At 34.0% G+C, this 17198-nt stretch overlaps 1 protein-coding gene across 4 annotated transcripts in view; it reads left to right on the forward strand.

Annotated features, from left to right (window-relative positions):
• Window positions 1-17198, forward strand: part of DMXL1 (Dmx like 1) — a 122792-nt gene that overhangs the window by 68569 nt on the left and 37025 nt on the right. For 3 of the 4 annotated variants that reach the window (XR_015793851.1, XM_088130238.1, XM_088130239.1), the window contains exons 24-29: window positions 286-1358; window positions 2102-2293; window positions 2519-2595; window positions 5061-5188; window positions 7551-7799; window positions 15444-15619. Coding sequence is in view for 3 of the 4 variants with exons in the window: in XM_088130238.1 (XP_087986364.1) it covers window positions 286-1358; window positions 2102-2293; window positions 2519-2595; window positions 5061-5188; window positions 7551-7799; window positions 15444-15619 (1895 nt within the window). In the remaining variant the exon portion in view is untranslated. Of the gene's footprint in view, window positions 1-285; window positions 1359-2101; window positions 2294-2518; window positions 2596-5060; window positions 5189-7550; window positions 7800-8609; window positions 8724-15443; window positions 15620-17198 lie in introns of all 4 variants that reach the window. The other variant, XM_088130240.1, reaches the window with a different exon arrangement.

Genomic DNA, 17198 nt, shown 5'->3' on the forward strand with positions numbered 1-17198 from the left:
ATCACTGAATGTCAAGGAATCATGCTGTGATGGAATAAAATATTATAAGGAAAAGGCTTAAATATCTAATGATAAACCATTTTGTCATGTTAAGAACCAGAGTAGATGTACTGAACAAGATGATCAGTGATTAGACTGTTTCCTGTGTTCATAAAATAAAAGGGGAATCAGTGTTACCTCAGAGTATAAATGTTGTGTCATAATATTGACAGCAAGAAAATACCTGAATTATTTCTTTTACAAAAACAAAATTCTTCACTATTCTTTCATGCGATATCTTTTCAGATGAAGGAAGCTTCTCAAATTGTAGCCCTTCAGTATTTAATTTTTACAATTATCTAAGAACACATCCTCTCTTGCTGAGACGCCATTTTGGGTCTTCTGATTTATCTTCCACAAGGATTTGTGTAACAGGAGAAAATGGGCTGGCAGATGAAATCAATTTAGAGGAAAGAAGATTGTTCTTTACTGCAGCATATGCTCACTTAAAATCTGGCTGTCCCATGTTGGCTTTAGAAGTATTATCAAAAATGCCTAAAGTGATCAAAAAGTCAAAGTGTTTAGGAAGAACATTTAGTTTAAGGGACACCAGTAAAGGATGTTCACCATCTTCTCCATTGCTAGTGGAATCAAAAAGTGACAAATTTTTCAGCACTGACTTGTCAGAACCACCAGTGCTAAATGGTTTAGGATCTTTATCAGATGCATCATCAGACAAGCAGTCAAATTCTGCTGTTTTGTTAGATTGGAGTCAGCCAGCTGCAGTCTTCCAAGATGACCCATTGGAATTAAAATGGGACAGTGACAAAGATGAGGAAAGTGAGGATTCTTGCCTTGTAATGAAACCTTTGCAGAACATAGCAAGTGAAAAAACAAATGAAGTTAGTTCCAGCCGCACCGAAACCTACAGTTTAGGAGGTGAAAATGATGTCTTAACTTCATCAGAAGACATCATTTGTGCACAACTTAAGTTTAGGGCATGCTTGAAGATTCTTACAGAAGAGCTTCGTACATTATCCACTGGCTATGAAGTAGATGGTGGAAAGTTAAGATATCAGCTGTATAACTGGCTTGAAAGAGAAGTAGTAGCTCTGCAAAAGACATGTGACTATAGCATTGAAGCGGAAGATACTGAGAGAGGAATTATCCCAGGAATGGATGAAAATTCCTTAAATGAAAAAACTGAAGATCTGTCAGATGCACAACTAAAGGAAAATATTCAAAGAAGACAGTGGCTTATAAAATACCAGTCACTTTTGCGAATGTTTCTCAGTTACTGTATCCTCCATGGATCTCATGGTGGAGGATTGGCATCTGTACGAATGGAACTGATTTTGCTTCTGCAAGAATCTCAACAGGTAAGCAGAGGGCTTTTTTTTTTTTTTCCTGATTGATTAGGCTTGCCCTTAAATATTATTATTATTATTTGTCTGCGCTCAGTCATTGCTGACCCTGCAGTGACTGCTTGGACGAGTCCTTGCAGTTTTCAAGGCAATTGTTTTTCGGAAGTGGTTTGCCAGAGCCTCCTTCCTAGAGCATATTAAATATTAACACATAATAATTGAAATAAATTATTAACAAACTATTTATTTAGCTTATACTAGTTTGATCATATATTTCTGGCTCAGTATATCTGTATCTAGAATGATAGATAAATTTAAGCTATATATTTATAATTTTGTCTTCAAATAAAAACCACTAAATTTTAGATAACTTTTTCTCTATACAGAGTCCCTAAGTTCTTGCTTGAGCAAATTAAGTTATTGGCAATTTCCTGAAAATGGAGCTTGAACTGGAGTTTTGAAGTATAGACTGAAAGCTTGGCCTAGAAAGTTCAATGTTATGCTGCCTGCTAGCCACTGAGCCAACACTGAGGCATTGTTCCCAGACTATATTGCAACCTAAACAAACATTTCCCCTCAAAAGACTTGCATTCCTTGTTTTCTTCCACATTTAATGGTATTTCTGGGTCAGAAAAGACAATTATTCCAATTATGCATTGTGTTAATGTGTGTGTGTGTGTGTCTGTAGAAACAAATTCAACTTTGCAGGAAACTTGAAAACCAAAATTTACTCTTTATTTTCAACCCTATTTATAAAGGAATTTTCAGAGCAGTCATATGGTAATACTGTATCTGAGCAAAGTGCAATACCACTTCTTTTTGCCTGTACTGCAAGTGCCAAAACTGTGGTGGCCAATCCATTACAGCATCTTAGTAACCTGACGCATGATATACTACAAGCTGTTATTTCTCTTGACTCACCACCCCATCCAGACATACAGAATAATAAGGCAAGTATTTATAATGTGACAATCTTTTACTGAATTTTTTAAAGTTCTTTTTATTGCATGAATTACTGTAATGACAACCATATTTATGTATACATGTCAGAAGTTGTTTATTTTATGTTGAAATGAATGGCCATATGAATGGCCTTGCTTGAACAGGTGAAATTAAAACAGGGGATTCAAGAGTGTCTGAACAATTTTGTCTGAAATATAATGTGTTTCTTCCAGATACATGTAATGCACACATTAGCAGCATCTTTATCAGCTTGCATATACCAGTCTCTCTGTGGGGGTCATAACTGCAGGTAAATATTTTTTTTAAAGGTAAAGTTTTCTGCACAATGAGAACATCTTTATTTTTACCCTTCTGTTGAATTAGAATCATAATTTGGAATAAAAATACATAAAATGTTACCCCTTATCTGCAGCTTTGCTTGTATTCTTCAAAAATGGGGTTAATTATTCTCTCATGATCCAAAGTATTAGGACCTCAACATAAGAAATGCTGCAAGTTAACAATGTCATAATTACTTTATGATACGATATTCATTAAAAGGTGACAACCATTATTATTATTGCTTATATCTTTAGCTCCAGATTCCATTTCTATATTTTTGGAATCAAAAATACTTTTTTTGATAAACTTTTTAAATACTTTTACTAAAAAAATACTTTTTTTGATAAACTTTTTAAATAATTTTACTAAAAAAAATACTTTTTTTGAATACTTTTTAACATAAATTCGTACTTTTAACTAACTAGAGCAACTGACAAATACATTTGTTTTATATTGTTAGCTTAATCATGGTTTACTGAGCTAATGTTAAATTGGTTAAATTAGTGTAATGATAATTTACAAGTATAAAAAAGGCTACAAATTCTGAGATCAGGAATAAGAAGCAACTGTGGTTAAAGCAAAGTATATCTATTGAATGATCTAGATCTGATTTGCAGATATCCAAAAACTGATTTCCCCCCCTCATAATTATACTTTGCTGTTTCCTCACCACCTCTGCTAACATCACATTACTGTATTAGAAAACATTGTGTGTCTGAGAATTGGCAAGCATGTAGAAAGGTCTTTATTCCACTCTTAGTATCTCCTGATAAAGGCTGTAAAAACTCTGAAAAGCTAAATAATTATATTGCCAGTACAGGGTTAGGTGTACTGGCTCATTCAAACAAAGTTTGAGTCTACTTACCATTCGCTGCTGCAGAAACAGATTGTAGAATGCAAACATTCTTCCTTGAATTCTTTGGCCATTTCCAGCAAACATATGAACAGGGAGAAATATGCTCATTTTGCTTGTCCTTTGTGAGCAGATAGTACTAAGCTATTTTGCGACATGTCTCACAAGGCAGTATTGGCCAGCTTATTAAACATTTCCTTCAAATCCTCTTGAACAACCCTTTTTTCTCAGTATAATCATTCATAATAAAGGGTTAAGATTCTATATCATATTCAGTATATTCTGTATTGGTTTTTGTATTATGGGTTTTAGTTCGGTAAGCCACTTGGAGTTGGGCAGCCATATAAATGTGTTTAATAAATAAATATCATAACTTCACTATGAGCAAGTGTTAAGAAAAGAGATAAGGGCTGGAGGACTTTTACAAAGTTCCAGTCAGGGTTACAACTGTCTGTAGATTACAGCAATACCTTTATCAGGCTCAACCAAAGAGAGCAAAACAGCTGGAGAGATTCCATGTTTTCAGAAACTTTTAATCAGGAAAGATGTTACTAAAAGATTTAAGGGAGTGCGACAGGTACTGACAAAAGAAAAAACAGTTTCTGTATCTGAGGATATTATTAAAAGATGTTTACAGTAGAGGATGTTCAATCCTGATCCAAGGGTCGAGACTTCTTTGTTCTGGGGATTAGTATATATTGTTCCTATTTCCTGAGCTGTATGTTCTAAGCCAGTGTTGTCCAAACTTGGCCACTTTAAGATGAGTGGACTTCAATTCAACTCGTTAACAACTCAATAGAAAAAACCCTGCCTAACCCCCAGGAAGATACACACATATTCTGACACCAAAACAAGCAGCCAATCGTTAACCCAACCCCCACCCCCTTCAGGCACCCCCGCTGATCTCTACAACAGGGTCACATCATCCTGGGCACAGAGAGAACTGCTCCTGTCTGTGCTCCTGCCCTCTGAAGATGCTGGTCACAGATGCTAACGAAACGTTAGGAAACAAAACTTCCAGAACACGGCTACACAGCCCAGAAGACCCACACCAGCCTAACCTGTAGTCTTCTTTTCTTCTTGTAACAGTTTCCCTGCCATGTTCCCTAGCCAAGTTCTTTTGAAAGATTGACTCATCCATTCCTTAATGGCAGAGCCCTTAAAAATAAGGAGGTGAAGGAGGAACATGACCATTTCTAGTGACATGTAATCTTTCTCCAGAAAGGTTAAGGAAGAAGCAAGGAAGTTCATAAATTAAGTCAGGTGTTTTCTGTTTCCAAATGCTAGGTTTAACCTGACATTAGCAACACTAATGCACTCAATAGTCAATTCTCAGTTTGAAGCTGACTTTAAATAGATCTCATAACAGAGTATAATGCAACAAAAAATTCCTGGATTACAAAATCAGATTTATAATATATTTTTCAGTAGCTAATCTGATTAGTGTTCCTGATTAGAATATGTATAAAATACTTAAGCTAAATAAATCATAGTTCACCATTATATTCAAACAAGATGCCTGAAAGCCCAGATGTATCATAATTAATACTTGATTTTTTACAACTTTTTTTTTTAAATAGTTCATTGCAAGCAAACCAATTCACTGGAATGATTTATCAGACATTGCTGCTCTCTCATCGACATTCCCTAAGAACAACAAGCTCAGATGAAACAGTAACTCCTAATACTACACCAGCTCAATGGCCAGGTAATCATGATTCATTTTTCTTCTTGGAGTCTTGAATTATCTGGATACTTTGAAGTATATTGTTCTGTGTTACAACAGTGAGCTTAAAATATTTTCCTCTATTTTTTCTTCTTCTAGTGTGACCCTATAGCTATTAGTAGTCTTTTCCTTCCACTTTAGATTAAATGCAGTGTTAGGTAACCCCATGGTGATTAATCTTAACTATGGTTAGTGAACACAAATGTGCTTTAAAAACTAAGACCTAATTCATAGATAAAGGTAAGCCATAATGTGATTTGTTTTTAACTGGCCTATTTGGCTATTTTGGGGTGTATAGTTAAATTTAATTTCATAAAAACTCATTTACCTAAACCAGGCCTGCTCTGGTTTAGTTTAACCAGATTCACCAGGTCAATCTGCCTTGGTTAATGAATGATTGTTAAAAAAAATCTTGACTTTAGTATGCGCTATGAATGCAGCTAAGGGCAGCATTTATATAACACACAAAGACACATTATAGTTTTTTCAGAACCAGAAACATGGTCAAGATGAATTCTACTGAAAGACTGTTAATATAAATCTGTAATCATCATTTTGTTCTTGGTTAAGCAGCAGTAGTCATGGCTTACTTTATTATCCAAACCCATGAAAGTTGGGTTATTTCATCCATTCCCTTTGGCATTGCTATAGTGAGCTTATGGAGTTGACTTTTGATCATGAATGCGCTAAAAAGTCATTTTGTAATTTATTGGAGTAATAAGGCAAATGTAACAATAATTTTTAAAAGAGAAAATATAAAATTATATAATTCAAAAATAATCAAAGCATAATAAGTCAGCTGTAATATAATAAAATGATTAATAAAATGAAAATTGTTAAATCATAATGCAGGATAAAATCAGAAACAAAAGCACCAACGGTTGCAAAATAAAATTCTATTCTCTGAATAGAAAAAAGCTATAATTAAAGGAAATTCAAAAAGTAGCATGGCATATTTTTCTGTCTCAGAGAGAGTTTAAAGAGAACACAGAGAGTTTAGAGTAAGAAGAAACCTGAAAAGAAACCTTGTAACATCCAAGAAATTTTCCCTTTGTCCAACTAAGCCAGTGGGTTTCCAATCTTGGTAACTTTCAGATTTGTGGATTTTGACTTCCAGAATTCTCAGCAATGGCCATGCTGTCTGGGAATTCTGGAGATTAGTTCACACATCCATAGTTGCCAAGATTGGGAAATGGTCTAAGCAGATATTTTTTATAGATGTGTTTATCTCTTAGTGACATACACAGGTCATCCAGTTACCTAGTTGGCCCACAGTATTTCTGATGTCACCTCCAAAATCAGTTGGTCACTACCATTCTGGAATCTTAGTAGATATTGATTACATCATAAAGGATACCAGTTGAAATTAATATTATATTGTTTTGACTGTGGGGACATAACCTTACTAAGAGCCAGTTTGGTCTATTGGTTAAGGCATCAGGCAGGAGACTGAGTTCTAATCCTGCCTTAGGCATGAAAGCTGGCTGGGTGACTTTGGGCCAGTCATTCTCTCTCAGCCCAACTCACCTCACAGGGTTGTTCTTGTGGGCAGAATCGGAGGAGGAAGGAGTATTACGTATGTTTGCTACCTTGAGTTATTTATAAAAATAATAAAGGCAGGATAAAAAATCTAAAAAAAAAAACTTTAACTCTATCATTCTTAGAATCTTAGTTTCTTTATGCATCTAGACTCTCCAGGCAGTAACTGAATGGACAAGTTTTCCCAGGTGGACAAACTACATATGTTTTTTATATTTTTATCCCCATTTCACTTTCCACAAAGTTAATCATGATTTAAAGCAACTCCACAATTTATAAACAATTTTTGTTGAATGTAAACTAAAATTCATGACTAACATGGAAAGTATGGTGATACATAGCACATAAATACACAGTTTAAAATAGTAATATACAGGTTTCTGGACAGCGTGATTCAGTCTCTTGACTTAATATTTAATAAAAAGATGGAGGTACTGGCCTCTGATTCTTCATGTCTTTTTGCATTATTTATAGTATAACTGCTTTATTATATATAGTATGTTGCTTATAGAACTACAATTTATAAACTCATCCTCATTTGTGAGGAAATAAATATTTTGGGAATGGGACTATTACTATGTTAAATATTTTTACTTCAACAGGTTACAGACCATTCATTCCCATTGATTTAGCTTTGATCGTAGTATTCTCTTCAGGATTCATCAAAGAATCAGCTGTCCTAAAAAATTTACACTAATATTACCAATGCTTCCTTAACTTAGCGTTTCTGGAGATAATTTCAAGTGGCTTCTCTTGTGTTTCTTTGTGTGTGTTTTAACACTAAATGGCAGCTCCTTCTTTCCAGGAATAATGGAATTAATACAATTACTGAATCAAGCTGGAGAAGAAGCTCGGTCTGGGATCACAGTTTTTCTCTGTGAAATTCTTACAGCAGTCTACCTTAGTCTCTTCATTCATGGTCTAGCAACACATTCCAGCAATGAATTATTCAGGATTGTGGCCCATCCCCTTAATGACAAAATGTGGTTTGCTGTCTTTGGTGGTGGTGCAAAGATTCCCAAGAAAGGACCAATTCAAGAAACGACCAAGATGGGTTAGTACTTCCATTTTATTTTTCTCATGTAAATATTTTCTTAACTCAGTTCCTTTCTAGTTTTTATACTGAGTATGTTGTCAGACAGTGACAGAATTCCTACATAATACTAAACCTTAACTATCATTACATACATGAGCAGAAATGACTTTATGTAAAAAAATTGAACTTGTGCCCTTTGCACACCCATCTCTTCCTTCCAATTTAATGGAGAGAATAAACCATAATTTGGTTTCACTTTACTGAAGTGCTGATTTATTCTTTTTGAGCAAGAAATTAAGTGTGAAAAGAAATCCTGGTTAAACAAGCTGGCAATATGATATATGTGTTGCTAACTTGTTTAACAATGACAATATTAGAATTTCTTAAAATAAAATTTGCACAAGGAAAGAGTTGAAAGATTGGATCCCAATACAAGATATTTTCTGTTTGTGCACATGGCTCAATGTTGTGTGTAATATACCCGTTGTCAAAAAGTGACATAAGTCTTCAGTTTTAATGCATGCCTGCTTAGGGAAATACACTTCACTGTACTCCTAGGAATCTAGTGCAGCAGTAAATAATCTATGCATAATTATATTATAAGTAAAACGGCTGCCTTATGCATTTATAACATAAATGAAGAGTCCTAAATAAATTTGAAAAAGGTTCTCTGTTTGGAAAATTAAAATCATTTTCTGTATGTAACTTCATAATGTTGTTGACAACATGCTGGCTGAACATTTTTAAAAATGTTGAAAAGTTGTGTTCTATTATGTATGACAGCAATATTCTATCTAAGCGTAGTCTTATGTTTTCTCTCTTTGGCAGGTAGGCACTTCCCTATGCCTAGCCCACATCAGGTAGTAGTATTCTCTATGGAATGCGTGGGGTTTACCAAATCTCTAACAACCATCAGTACTCATAGTCCTACCAAACTTGCAGGCAAGATACTAGCTTCAGTCCTAGGCATTGAATCTAGTGTTGATATGTGATGTGATCTTGCATAAAAAAGTAATAAAGCAAAAAAAATCTGTTTGTAAGTCATGATCTCTGATTTGTGAATTATTTATAATGTCAGCAAAATTAACCAAATTTTCAATAATTAAAAATCATGTAGTTGGATATTTTCATACTAAATTAGTTTTAATAATGAAGGAAGACCATGACTTGCAGTTATCAGAAATATTCCAATATATTTTTGTCCATCAAGGCTGCTTGTTTGTGTCACATGACTGTATGCATGTGGCTATGAATTTTTGTTAGTTTAGCATACAAATTTCTTTAATTTATAATGAAAAAGAATTTAATAATAGAAGGTTAGTGTAGGCTAGCAAATAATAGAAACATATAACTTGGCTTTTTCAAATGATAAGGTGATACAACTGATTTTATTTTGGGTGCATTATAATTTGATTTGTGATGAGCAAGTATGACACCAAAGGACATTGAGAGAATTTATTCTCTAATCGTCTCTACAATTTCATGCTGAATATTTTTCCTAAGGTAAAAATAATCTGGTTAAATATGTACAGTTTCAACACTGAATATATAAATTTTGAATAGTATCTGATAACAGCTTTCTTTATGGCTTTAGATCAAGATGTCAACCCTGAAATGGATTTATCATGAAGTATATAAAACTGACTTCAGTGAAATCCAGATAAAAGAAATTAATGCTAATCTGTTAAGATTAATAGATTTTCATTGGACTATTTGTTTCAGAGGAGGCGGAGGCATAATTGGTTGGTTTATACATTTAATCTCGACTGGAATTTTTGATAGAATGTTTCTCAGCTTTTGTGTTTAGATAGAGACAAATAGAAAGAATAATATAACTTTTCAGAACAGAATTATATTATTTAAAGAAATGCATATATACCTTCAAGCATTGGTTTGTTCAGTTGAGTATTAAGCATTCTAAAGATTAGAATAACAATTATTCCTTTTAAATTAGCTTGCATTTTTGGGGGTTGCAAGAGTGGTTAAGGTGCTGGCCTAGAAATAAGGACTGAGTTCTAGGCCTGCTTTAGGCATGAAAACTGACTGGGTGACTTTGGGCCAGTCACTCTCTCTTAGCCCAACCCACCTCACAGGGTTGTTGTTGTGGGAAAAATAGGTGACGAGTATTAAGTATGTTTGCTGCCTTGAGTTGTTATATTTTTATTCCACCTTTTTTTATATATAACTACTACTACTACTACTAATGGTTTTCTGATGGTTACTTGAATACATTTATAGTTGGCTATTAAGTTCATATTAATTTGTTATATTTATCTAGTTAAAATATAAGTAACTGGCTATGGTTGGCATAAAAAGGTAGATTTTTTAAAGATGCCCAAGGCATGTCACTGTTGAGGTTTGGTGTGCTGAAGAGAAGAAATCACTAAATTAAGACATTAAATGCACAGTCTTCTCCAAAATTCCAGCTTTGGAGAAAGCTGATATTGCTACAAACATATGAAACCTAATCCCAGTTATTTAGGGATATCATCTATGTTGTTAGCAAATTAGCATGTAGTATAGATCTTTAAGAACCACTTCCATGGACAGCCCCATAGAGAACAAATTCAGTAATCCACATTTGAGATTAAGACAGCATGAGTTACTTTAGCCAAACTGTTTCTGTCCAGATATATCTGATACACCAACCTAAACTGTTAATAGGCTCCTCACCACAGAGGAAGTCTTGAGTCTCCAGTGATAATGAAGATGTAGGAACAGGCCCAAGCAGCAAATCTGTTTTTCTCTCCTTAGGAAGGATTGTAGCCCTTTTCAAAGTAGGCAATTTGATCTGAGGATTAATCACTCAAAATGCATTACCAAAATATACTTTATAGGCTACCTTTCAACCCAACGCTGCTAAGGCACTGATGTGATCATTACAAATGTCCAGATATTATAGAGTTATAGAACTGGGTGATATTAGTATACTGGTGAAACCTTTCCACAAATCTGCTAATGTCTTTACCTAATGACTTCATATGATTATTAAATAACATTAGAGACAAGATGTACTTGGGACAGCAAGACTGCCAGAAGGCCAACTTAAATTTCCCAATTCTGTTTCTGGGATTCTGATATGCAGATTGGAATAGAATCACTACATAATTGCCCCCTTGTGCTGAGTCAATCCCAGATGATACTGTGGTAAATGTCCAAATCTGCAGAGAGATCAAGTAAAAGTAAGAGAGTTACTTTCTTGTTCTCACTTTCCCAATAAAGGCGACTAAGGATGATTATGTCCTATGCCAGACTGAAATGAAATGAAATGATTAAATCAGAAAGAGCAAGAAAAAGTAGTAAGCTGGACTACTACAACCAACTTGTCCACATTGTTTATGTACAAAACCAGAAATTGATCCCATAAAACTGGGCAAGGTGATGCATTGTATATGTCACCTGGAACTATAACAATAGCAGCATTTACATCATTATGAAACTAAGTGAATTTACCCATAAATTATCCTGGTATTATGAGGGTGTCAATATCTGAGTGTGTCAGCATTTTGCATGAATCTCCTGGATGGTAGGATGTTGGAACAGTATGCTGCCTTTGAGGGTAGTGTTTAAATTAGAGATTCTGGTTACATTGAATAACATAAGCATGCTTAAGTTGAAACTGAGAGTGGATGCTCTCATAGAATAGTGGCCTAAATGTGCCAGAAGTGACCAGTCAATGGTATTGCCTTTACCATTAGCAAGAAATGCTGTATGTGACACAAGTATGACTAAGGCTGGTAATCTAGTGTATTCCTACTCTATCTTGCTAAAAGGCATTATATGAAAACTTCAGTTAACTAAAACCATGATGGGCCATTGGGATCAATACTGATGGGTGCATTTAGTGATGACCAGAGCATGTGAAAGATTGTGACTTCGAATGTAAGTAGAATAAATGACAAAGAGTATTCATTAATGAAGTGGAAAAAAATAAATTGTGCAATTGTGAATAAAAGAAATGAGAAGGATGTAATAGATCTGAACAAAGGTGGCCTGATCTTCTGGAGAGGATTTGATGAATCCATATGAAAGTGTAGGTTTCATTATAAAGTAAAGGGCTAAAATATATGTCAGAAAGTTTGAATTGGCATTATCTGGATTTGTGAGTGCATATGAAAATAGGAATTCATAGTTTGGTGACAGTTGACTGTTATACTGCAGTGAATGGTAATAATGAAAGAACCCAGGATAAGAGTTAAACTGCAGTTATAATGGAGTGTTAAAATAAAGATGTGGGTTTTTTTATGGAATGGCCTTGGTCTTGTTCAATGTATGTGTGAAGACTACATCTGTGCCTGATGACTAGAAGAATGCCTTTATTGTCCCTTTGATAAAAGGAAAGGTAGCAAGAGTAAATGCAAAAACTATGGGAGGATTAGTTTGTTAAGTGTGCCTGGGAAAGTGTTTGGCAGAATTCTGATTGAAAAGATACAGGTGGTGACAATGAGAAACATTTGGGGACTGAAGTGAAACTTTATACTCGGCAGGGGGCACGTAGACCAGATGTTTGCCCTCCAGCAATAATTGAGAAATACATAAATGTAACAAGTTTATGTTTGTTGATTCAAAGAAAGCATGTGAATAACCTTGAATAATATAAAGTTTTGTGTGAATATGGACCTGAAGGTTGGTTGCTGGACATGATAAGAACAATATGTGAGAGAAGTAAAGCATGCATAAGAATCATAGCATTGCTTAGTGAATGGTTCAGTACTGAGCAGGGAAAAAGACAAGGATGTGTGACATCTCCCTGTTGCTTAATATATTTATGGATGAATAAATAAGGAATGTATAAGCTTGTGGTAATACCGGAAGTGGGTTGGGTGAAGTATGAATGTGTTAGCACTTCACTATGTAATTTATGCCATGTTGCTGGCTGAAAGCTCAAATTATTTGCAACACGTTAGAACGTACAATGCAACAAGGAGTATGGATCTGAAAATTAATGTATCAAAGACCAAAGTAGTTGTTTTTGAAAGGGAAATGGAATGAACAGTTGTAAGTTATACCTAAATAACAAACAACTGGAGGAATTAGATGAGTTTGTGTAACCAACAAAAATGTTTTTCCTTACAAGGGCCATTTCCCCACTATGGACTTAAACATGCCACCACCCAAATATTGCTCAAATGATATAAAATGTGTCTTATTTTTTGAAACAATGGTTGGGTGATTCTAATAGATGCTGTAAGGGAGTAGTGCAGAAACAGAATAAATATGCAGTATTTATTCAGATGTTCTATATGGCACATGAACATTAAAGTTAATTATAACGATTTCTTATTTATTACAAAATATATATTCATTCTATATTGATTGCTGTTCTCTGATTATTTTAAGTATTATACAGATTTTTCAGTTTGATTGGATTGCTAAAAACCAGATCTGTTATGTGCCCAGACAACTTGATGTTTAGGTGCTATTAAAAGCATTAAACAATTAGATAGAGTTTCATGGAGATCTGAAATTGATAAGCATATAAAAATAACTACTGAATACTTTATATTTTTTTAATTTATTAAATTTGGATATATACTATTTATTAAATTTGTATGCCACCCATCTCCCCCGGAGGGTGATTCTGGGCGGCTTATATGTTAGAAGAACACCTTTAAATGATAGGATCCTCTTTGAAAACCAAATAAAATAATTTCCTGAGAATTAAATTGTAGTGAGAATGAGAATGTCATGATATAATAAAAATGTTTCTATTTATATATTTTCTATAAATGAAATCTATAAATAAAATAATAAAATATTGGCATATTTTATTAACACACTGTAGCATGAATTTTATTAAGTTGTATATCTTACTGTTTTGTGAAATAAACATGGGACATTTGTAAAGTGATAATACAGATTACAGAAGGATATATTTAGGTTTATATATTATATTGCAAGCCAATATATCAGTAATTATGAATGCTGGATTTTTAATTGGGGAGATAGATCCATTTAAAATGTAGCATATATAGGGTGATCCAGAATTCTTTCAAGTAATAACATTTTACAGAATAAATTTGTAGCTTTTTAAAAAAGCTGATATAAATCCACATTTTTAACTTAATTCAATTACTTCACAATACATTTAAAAACAAAAAGACATGCTGTGCCAAAATAGTTCTGTGATAGCAGTCAACTAAAATTATGTCAAACTGATTGGGGTTTCAAATGGCTAATGGAATGCAAATTGTGTTGATATTGCAACTTTCCATTGCAAGCTGTGGAATGCTCAAAATGTTGCTGCTTGTGCAAAACATGATACAGTTTATGGTTTTAGATACTAAGGAAGTGTCATTTCAGAATGCTTTTTAATTTATTTTTACAATATTTCAGTATTTAGAACAGTATTTGACGAAATTGGGGGAGCAACTTCTGAAGGTTTCCTGCAGTCTCCCAACCCTCTGGAAGACTGCAGGAAGCAATCTAGTGATGTAATCAAGGTTTTTCAGCCTCTGTTACCCATTCTTTAAGAAAGGCAAGGCATCATGATTCACATCCTTAATCCATCCTCCCCCAAAATGACGGTCAAAAATGATGTCAAGTAAAAATAGCACCTGTCTGCAAGTACTTAAATGTGTCTTTTCACAGGGCCATATGATGGCTGTGGAAGGCAGTTGTGCAATCCCTGGAAAGACACATTTACTTCAAGGACTTGTAGACAGGTGTTACATTTGTACCCCACACATTTTTGTCTTTGACAAAAGTAAACTGTTTTACACTTTTATCAACTAATACTGCAAGAATTCTTGTAACTTCAAATTAAGAGTTGTAAACCATGTTTAAAAGCACATTTCTAAAAAAAAATCTGTGGGAGTTTACATTTCTGTAATGTGTGTTAGGCTGGTTGGTAATCTTATTATTAATGGATTACTGATATTGGCTGCTTAAATAGCAAATCTGTTTCAAAATAGGGAAGATTGAATGAGAATTAGAGATAAGCATATTTTTCAGCCTCTGTATCATGTAACATTTTTGTTCAGCTTATTATTCTGTGCCTCCATTTCAACATAAGAACAAGCTTTGTTTTATTGAGTTCAAAAACTAATGCTCCATATTAAGCAATGCATGTGCATGCTTGTTGTGCTGGCTAAAAAGACTTTGAACTGTAACCTGTATATTTGATATGTCTTTAGCACTAAGGTAAGCAACATTTTCATGCTTGTTCATTAAATAGTATGCTGAAAATATTTTGAAATAACATTTATTTTCAATAGAAATGTTTATCTATAGACTTAATCCAGAACATTGAAAAGGACAAAACCTGTACACCACTGTTATCTTTATATTTTCTATTATAATGCTTCTCTGAGAATTTATAAAATTAGACATGTATTTGTAGTACGAGTATTGAAGATTTCACTTCTCAGATCTATGCAAAAATAATGATTATGAATCATTTGTTTTAAAATGCATCTCAAATTTTCTTGGAAACATAACCAACAAAATACAGATGGGAATAAACGGTAGCTATTTTATTGTTTAATTGCAATAATTAAACATAATAGGCATTGAATTTGATAGTTCTTGTTTGCTTTTGTTGTAACTAAGCAGATTTTTTTTCCTTAAAAACTTATAATTGATTTGAAAGTGAAGATGATATCCTTCATTTATTTGGTAAGTTTCATTGACCTATAAAGATGCATGTGTTTCTGTTTGTAGCCTCTTCTCCTATAGATGATGGTGAGAAGCAAAATAAACGGTTTAGACTATCATCAAAATCATCATCAAAAGAGAATTCACCTACTACTTTACCTGGAAAAGAACAAGACTTTTCAAATTACAAAGAGAAATTTATTCCTCCTGAACTTAGTATTTGGGACTACTTTATAGCAAAGGTATTATTTTATAGATATGCTAGAAATAGAACTTGTGAATGTTTCCTTGATAAATGGAGAATCTCTCACTAAGTCAGCTCCTGCTTCAAACTTGTACACCTATAAATGACAATCTTTTCAAATAGTATACTAACCTGTGCTGAGAAATATAAGGAATTAAGCCTGCGTCCTTACATCATGGTGAGCCAAAACTGGTTTTCAAGATAATAAAACATACCTTGTTTGGCCAAAGCTTATGTATTTTTGCAATCCATGCATTGATTAGAGGCATGAAGCAGAATCCAAAACAAAGCAGCAAACAGCAGGAAACCATGAACATATCGTTTTGGTTCATACATAAAGCTATAGATACAATCAGTAAACCAGCAACAACCTTTGATTTTAAACTGATATTATGTAACTGCCCTGAAGTTATAGTTTATTGAGCCAACTGGCATAGTACAATGAGCTTAAAACAAATAATATGTTATAACTTGTTTGGGACTTTGAGAGGGAAAGTCTTCTACTGCTTCTTACTCTTACTCAGTGTCTGAATATTTGAGAGGTAAACTGCTCCCCTTCCAAACATACACTTGAAGGAGAGAGGGATTTGCAGCTGTAGGCCCTAGTTGATTTAGGTATCACATATGGCTTTATATATGGGACATAAAAAGAGAACTCTTAGGATCCCAGCTTCCAAAATAAACATGTAATGGCATTGTTTGAGACCTCTCTGCCCTTACCTAGCAGTTATGGAAGCTCTGTGGTTTCCCAGTAGTTTGTGTATATATGTATGTGGACACTCATAAACACAGTTGTATAGAAAACCTGTTTTATATATCCACATATTAAGTACACATGGACTCATACATGGAATATTCTTCTCCCTGCCTTTCCTCCCATGTTTCCACATAGTTCCAGTGCTGGTGGCTGATATTCCATTGATTGACAGATCCTGTCTTCAGAGCTTTTAACGATACTTGTCCCTGAATAACTATTTAGTTTTTATGGGATAGTTGATTCTGGAGACTCATGCCTCACTTCTAAAATAAATGACACATCTGAAGACCCAACACATATTGCTGGGTGCCTCCCAGTGATTATTACAAATTTACATAAATTAATGGCTATCAACTGTTTTAAATCCTCATCTAGCTCATATTTAAGATGATTAGCTATATGGCTGGGAAGCTAGTTTCCATCCAGGTAACCTCACTTTATGATTTACTCTCCATTATACTTTTTTTGTGGGAACAGGGAATGGAAGGCAAGTTCAATAGCTTATGAGAGATATTTTTGCAGTGAAGGAGAAATGCTACATTACTGCATCATAAAGTGAATTCAGATGAAACAGAACATTTAAGCCAAATGGCATGTGCACGTCAATTATTATGGAGCATATTTTGTACCCTTGCTACCCTTCTTTTGTCATATGGTAGCACAAATAAAATTTTGTCATTGTATACCCAGTTTCTTTCAGTGCAGTGCCACATGGTAAGAAAAGCACTTGTTACACAATATTGTAGTACCTTAATTTCATTGTCATATTCAAATGTCAGTCTGTTACATTTTTTGCAAGTAGGAAAAATGTTATGCAAAA

Source organism: Python bivittatus, unplaced genomic scaffold (assembly GCF_059951505.1).
Source record: "Python bivittatus isolate LINGU-HERP-01145 unplaced genomic scaffold, Pbiv_v1 ctg000850_np1212, whole genome shotgun sequence".
NCBI lineage: Eukaryota > Metazoa > Chordata > Lepidosauria > Squamata > Pythonidae > Python > Python bivittatus.